Source organism: Dermacentor albipictus, chromosome 4, assembly GCF_038994185.2.
Source record: "Dermacentor albipictus isolate Rhodes 1998 colony chromosome 4, USDA_Dalb.pri_finalv2, whole genome shotgun sequence".
Lineage (NCBI taxonomy): Eukaryota > Metazoa > Arthropoda > Arachnida > Ixodida > Ixodidae > Dermacentor > Dermacentor albipictus.
This window is the reverse complement of record NC_091824.1, coordinates 127,839,244-127,846,147: the sequence shown is the minus strand read 5'-3', so window position 1 is coordinate 127,846,147 and position 6,904 is coordinate 127,839,244. Positions and strand designations below refer to the sequence as shown.

Genomic DNA, 6,904 nt, shown 5'->3' with positions numbered 1-6,904 from the left:
TGAGTGTTGCAACTTCAGCTGATCGGCATGCTCAGTGCATGGCCATATGTTAAAGAGCTGTGATCCCCTTGTTCAAGAACGTAACATTGATTCACTTCAAGCATACTTTAGGATTCCTTCATGTCGACCGGATCCGAAACCACAGCCAGGGACCCAGCCTGTCAACTGCTTAGTCGGAGAAAACTCAGATAAGTACATGTTTTGAAATGGCCTTTTCCGCCATTAGTGGTTCCAGTGGATGATGATGGATATCTACTATGGCGCGTACCCAATACTTGGTGATAGGGGAAATGAGAAAGAAGAAAATCGTCTCGGCGGGAGGTGTTGCAGTGTCCTACGTTATCCCCCACTGTGGGTATGTGCCACTGCCACTCAGGACAACAACAACAACAACAACTACGTTTTCCGAGGTGAACGAAAGTAGCGATGAGCAACCGCTCAACCTCGACATCGAGTACGATCAAGAGTGGAAAGAAGCACTCGCTTTCCACTAGCGGCGAGGCAGCAGGTGGCGAGCCGGAAGGTGAAGTCAAGCCACGATCTCGGAACGTCTCCCGGCAGCCCGGGAAGGACAGCAGTGGGAGTAACAGCAGCAGTGACAGCGGTACGGGCGTTGTCAACCGAAAGACCACGCTGGGCGACGAGCAGTCGACGGCGGATGTGGACGTCAAGGATGAGCTCCTGGACGCCGACATCCACGATTTGACCAGGAGCGACCAGAGCAACGGCGCTGCCTCGAAGTGGCACAGCGGTGGCGCTCGAAAGGAAAGGTGGTGGCCTGGCAGCAGCAGCCACGGTACCGATGCTGCCGGCTGGCTGAGCGAAGATTCCAACGAAGTCGACACCGAGACCCACGCTACAACGCAGGCGTTCTCGGCCAGCCCGGCGACCTCGTCCATGGCCATTCTACTCGTCCGCGAACAGCACGAAGAGCACGAGCCGAAGCACGAGTCGTTCCTCAAGACCATCGCCAAAGCATCCTCCAGGTGCGGTGTTAGCATGCATCAGAACAGCTGAAGCGCTTTGCCTTTTCGATTGTTTGCTTAACATATTTTTGGATAGGATCATCCCTTGGTATTGACCATGCAGGTGAAAGGTTGTGGTCTGTAAGGATTAGGGACATTTAGAGATCGGGAGCAATGCCGCTCCCGCGTACATGCTCTCGAAAAATGTTTCTCGGATGTCCGGGCCAAGTTGGGGGTATACTACGGGCGCATCTCTGCGGGTCTGAAGGTCGCTAGTAGTATACTCGGTACTTTTGTGTCGATTCTGTTGTTGACCAGGACAGGTCCAGAGTACGTGGTTCAGGTTAGTGCAGGCATTATGTGTGCAATTAGAGCATTTGTCACTCTCCAGAATTAGGCCAACTCTATAGTGTCAAGCCAGGCCACATTGTCTCCTCATTGGCATAAACACCTTTAATGAAACGGAATTTTAACGCGTCTGGAAGGCAAGAGAAGCTTCGGAGTCCATTGTAGGCCAGCGACAGCTCTGGTTTCAATGACCTTCTTTTAAACTGAGCTTGGCTTAATGAATCTGGACTCTGAGCCCCGTTAGCTCAACCTTATAGTTTCTCTCCGGTACCTTGTCGACCCTATACTGCAATCGTCCATTCTTCCAATGAAGCTGGTTCTCGTTTGAGGTGACGGCCGTGTTTGTTGTATTCGGCATTGATGAAGAACGCAAACTGGAGCTCAACAATGTCACCAGAGAGACCGCTCAGTTCAGATGGTGCGTGATAGTACAATGAAAGGGCGTAAGAGTATCGCCGTGAGCCGGTGTACCGTTGCGAGGAGTGGCACCGAGTTTTCGCAGTTGCAAAAGCGAGATGAGTATTCGAGAATTCGACGAAGTGTATGTGTTGAAGTGTCGCAGAACAAACGCGCAGAACAATGCTGCGGTTATCATATCGAACAGAGGGGGCAATATGAGAAAGCATAAACGCTCCGAAAAAATTCAACTGTTCTTTGTTCAAGATGGTGAGGACAACAATCAGTCGAAGTTGAAACCGTATGAAGAAAACAGACAATGAATTCAATTTAAGCGTAGGGAAAATTGTCTGACGTGCTTAATCGAAATGTAAATTTAACTGAAAAGGAAATGAATGTGCACGAAAAGGTAACGCAGGTGGGAGCAGTAAGATTGCGAAATATGACTATAGACTCACCTGGTTCGCATAGGCTGGACTGATCACTGTTTTTAACCGCAAAAGAAAGAAATCTGCCGGAAGAAATGTTTGATGAGTGAAAGTAGATGACAGAGGAGCCCTCAGATTTTGTGTCCCTTAATAAGCATACGGTTTTGTTGCGCGGCCATTACTTACCAGAGAGAACTCCTACAAGGAAGCCGGAAAGTTCCATTGTTGACTTGTTTGTTTGTTTGTTTGTTTGTTTGTTTGTTTGTTTGTTTGTTTGTTTGTTTGTTTGTTTGTAAATTGGTCCAGCAATCACTGCAATAGACTAAAAGTTGTTGAGGTGGAAAGACAGAAGAGGATCACGTGTTGTAGCATTCTTGCAGGACAGCAAAAACACAGTAGTACGCAAAGCAGACTTGCTTTGAAGTTTTGAAGTAGTGCCTTGAAGGGAGGCTTCGGAGTTGTCATGTGCACGGTCGACGTTCGATGCGGTGTATTCAACACTTGCAAGGCAAAACGTTGTCAATTTGCGTTCCGCGGTCATATAAACAATTTCAACAAATAGCGGTTGTTCTTCTATGTATAGCGTCGCGTCAAAACTGCAGCCTAACCTCCGTCGTCTTCCTTGTCTGTCTCTCTGGCTTTCTTTTCTTTCGTTCCTTTATCTCCTCAGACTGCACTGGGCGTTGTAACCTAACCTTTTCGCTTGTTACGCTCGAGTCCCACGTAAAGCCCTTAAGAACCCGCAACCAGCCGGGCGGGGAAAGCTACGGTTACGGGCGCTTCATCTCGTACGAGTCACCGGATTCGCGTTTCGCGCTCTGAAAGTCACCAAACGCGCCGCACCCGATACAGCTGACATGCTGCGCGAGGACCGACGAAGATGGAAGGCCCCAGCCACATTCTCTGCTTCTGGCCTGCGCAGCCAGCCGTGGCGCTTGGGAGCTGCCATGCGTGACCTGCCTTGTTATTCGAGCCTTTGTGGGGCGGCTGCCCTCGCAGCGGTGAGAGCAGACTGCATACACAGACACCGGTCTCGGTCGCAGGCAGACGCTGCTTCCGTTCAATTTGACATCCTTGGTAAACAGTGTGCACTTCTCGTTGCGAAGCAAACTTTTGCGTCTCTTTCGACGATTGAATCGTTAGCGACCACCTGTACACGGACTGGAAAGTCACCAAAAAGCAGAGAGAAAAAAGAGAAAAGCGCTCAGCTTTCTTCTTTTTATGTTACAGCAGGGTTTTAAACGCGAAGCATTTCCTTGAGGGGGGGTGGGTGGAGGGGGGGGGGGGGCACATTTTTGGCTCGGTTGCGCTAGGCGCGCTACGTTGCGCGTACTTGCAGATACAACAATGAGGCCTCGAGAGTATCAAGCGGAAGAGTGCAAAAGTTCTGCAGAGACGTATGCGATGCGTACTGAACCGGTTAGGCAGGAGGCGGAGCTACGGGCCAACGAGATACGCGCGGCCGTGGAGCGCAAGCAAAGAAGCGACGTGCGGCCGAAAAACACTGACAGGCCGAGCAGACGGTCACAGAACATGCCGCCGTGACCAAGCGGCCCCGACTGGAGGACAGCCACTTGAGGGACTCAGACGCGTACTTCTAAAAGCACTTTGTGGAAGACGAATTTGGTGCCCCGTGTAGCGTCTGGGACCGCCTGCGGTTCGTACGTCGTCATGGCGTCGCGACCCGCGTTCGTGGCGGTCCTCGAGTGAGCCTATCCGCAGCAGGACGTGAGTTCGGTTGGGTTTTGCGTCGCGTGCAGGAGAGAACTGCCTCGCATTAACTTAGATAATCGCCGGGCATGGTGTCTGCGTTATCGTTCCCTTATTTTTTTTTTAAATCGTCGTCTCCGCACAGCTATCGCCTATTTCTGTGAATGCTTCCGCGCACGCCGTGGCTTTGAGCTTGCGACCTTTAAAAACCTCCGCTCCTGTGTCGTTGCAGTCGAATTTGCTGATAAATGGAAGCGTTCTCTACTGTATGCTATTGTTATTTTTCTACGTATTCATATGCGACCCAAGCGCACATCGTACGCTCTATACCGCGTATTGAATGCTGACAAATCTTTTTGCAGTGGCAACTGCCTGTTTCATAGTGAACTTATTTACGAATTGTGCTCCCTGATCAATCAATGAATAATCAATCAAGTTTTATTTTCGCCGCAGACAATACATTGCTACTGCGAAAATAGGGGGCCAGAGAAAAAAGCTGCATCTCGGCAGCTTGACTAAGTTCTAGCCACCCGTACAGCAGCAGTGACACGACGAATTGTTATATGGATTCAGCTATATAAACATCAGCAAATAAAGAAACGATCAGACACTTGCATCGCAAATGGCAGTTACAATTAGAATTACACAACATACATATTTAATTCAACAATTAGAAGCATAAGCAGTTTCAATACAGTCAAACACACAGATCAAATAAGGTTTTGTTAGTAAGAGCCGGAACGTCCACATTTTCCCGGTCTAGCTCATTTAGTGTAGCTTCCAGTGCATAGTCAAGTCTTTCTTTCCCATAATGGGTGCGCGAGAAGGGAACGTAAACTATATAGTATGGCGGTTTATATCGGAAATGGTAGGAAATTGTACTTTTCCTGAGACTTGATACTTCTTGGAATAGTTCCGCCCTACCTTATGGCATATGTACGCTTCCTCTGATTGTGCCTTATGACAAGAAAAGCTTTCCATCGGAAGTACGAGGACTCTCAAAAATGAAATAAACTTTGCATGAAGTATAATTACACTCTGGAAACGGGTTACCAGCACCTATTTGCGAAGACAGTGCACACGAAGCTTTGAGTCCTCCGCGCGCCTAGGCTTTGTACTCATCACAGTTCGATTTCAAGATAGGGCCGCGCGGCAGCACCACACGCAGCAGCCGCCGGAGTAGAACCCCCCTCCCCACTCCCTTGCGCGCGATAGAAGACGGCGCGTGCTTCGTCCCCGCTTTCACGTGCACATGCAGCACACGGCGCGCGGCAACGATGTTGTCGCCCTTGGTCTTTGTACGAAAAATCATGGCGACTACGGCAGAAATGCGCCTGGAGTTTGCGTTTAATTGCTATCGCAATACAAGTTCTCACCGTTAAAGCCTCCATATGAAATGTGGAAACCCCTTGACTCTGACTGGGAGATTGAGAGCATGGTCCAGGAACAACTACGCCAGCGATCGAGTGCCACTCAACTTTTCTGTGTGAAACACTTACGTACACATTTAAGTAACTTTTCTTTATCATTTCTGCCCTATACTAAGGAATTAGTGCAACATGCGTAAATGAGGGGCCTTGTGAATTCCAGAATAATTGTGCACGAAATATGTGAAATTACTGGGCTCTTTCAGAAACGATTTAGTATGTAGCTAAGGTTGTCGAACAAGTCGCCAATGATAGAAGGCATGGGGTGCTTTACTGCTATTTTGGCGCAGCATGGCTTTAGTCGATTTTGCGCCATTAAACTCGAATTAACTAACTTGACTGCTATTTCCGCCTTTCTCTCTCTCTCTCTCTCTCTCTCTCTCTCTCTCTCTCTCTTTCTCTCTCTCTCTTTCTTTCTCTCTCTCTCTCGTTATCGCAGCCTTTCCTCCTTTTCGTACAACGAGCCGCTGAGTCAGGTGTCCATCGCCATCTTCTCCATATGCCTGCTCTTCGTCATCGTCGCGTGCTCCGTGATCGCCTACTCGTGTGGCATGGGCGCCTGCGCGGAGGCCGCTGACCCGGCGATCAACGGCACGACGCTGGCGGCGGCGAGGGCGCACAGGAAAACAGACGCCTCGAAAAGCGGCCACATGTATTATGTCCTCTAGGTCAAACGGCCGCCTTTGTACTGTGCGCCGGCAGCTCTGAGCGCTCGCCATAATGATGGCATACGCACGTGCGGTATGCGAGGCCTGCGCGGAATTCAAGCGCGCGCACCTGCTTCGCGACCTGCAATATTGAGCAGTACTCAGAACTTAGCTACCATGCGACGAAACCTCGGTGGTTCCTTTGTTCTGAAGCGCTGTTAATAATAAATGATGAAACGGTTCTCTAGTTCTACGCGCCCCGCATATCATTATGCCATACATTGTGTCTTGTGTTTTTGTAGTTCACGTAGTGTGCAGTCAACGTATGCAAGCACAGGTGCGGCTCCCAGCTCCCAGCTGTGCTCCCAGCTGCGCATCGCTGTGGCTATGACAGTGGGCAACAAAATCGCCCTATGTTACAGAAACGCTACAACGAATGTCCTTACGAATCTCTCGACATGTACCAAAGATTAGTGAAAACAGCCTGAGTGGAATTGACGCCCAAGAGAGAGAGAAAAAAGCAGATAGAATTAGTGTTTGAATCTGCACTTCTCGAACTCTTATCTGATAACATAAGCGCCAACGGCGGGGTAGGCGGGAGGGGCCTGAGCCCCCTCCTAAGTTTTCCTGGAGGGGGGTGGGGAGGGTGAGGAGGGGGGTAGAGCTATCTCCTTCTGGTGGTGCCGGATCCTACCCCCCTCCCCTGAAGTGTCATCACCATAGTTCTGTCACCCACATCATTTGAGGTTTCTTTTGAATTACCTCTAAGTTTTCAGATAAAATTTTATTGGGGCTAAAAACCTACTGCATTATTGTTGAAGTGGACGTGCATGCGTGCATGGCTTTAATTCATACTTTCGTTTTATTGGTGTAAATCAGGCAATAGGAGGGCAAGCGCATTAGAAGTACCAGCGGTACCTACCACATTCGTATTTTATCACTTCAGCATTCTTTTTCTTTATTTCCACTGTAAACACCATCGA

General features: G+C 49.4%; 1 protein-coding gene across 1 annotated transcript; it reads left to right on the top strand.

Moving 5' to 3' along the window:
• The first annotated feature begins 330 nt into the window (after positions 1–330).
• On the top strand, positions 331–6,200 carry LOC135899593 (uncharacterized). Its single transcript, XM_065428900.2, has 2 exons — positions 331–986; positions 5,714–6,200. Exons 1-2 carry the CDS (start codon positions 427–429, stop codon positions 5,940–5,942), a joined length of 789 nt encoding a protein of 262 aa, XP_065284972.1. The 5' UTR covers positions 331–426; the 3' UTR covers positions 5,943–6,200.
• The last annotated feature ends 704 nt before the right edge of the window (positions 6,201–6,904 follow it).

Coding starts and splice junctions, on each gene's coding strand:
- LOC135899593 (XM_065428900.2), top strand. CDS start 427: ATGAGCAACCGCTCAACCTCGACATCGAGTACGATCAAGAGTGGAAAG. Junction 987..5,713: donor ATCGCCAAAGCATCCTCCAG/GTGCGGTGTTAG, acceptor TCGTTATCGCAG/CCTTTCCTCCTTTTCGTACA.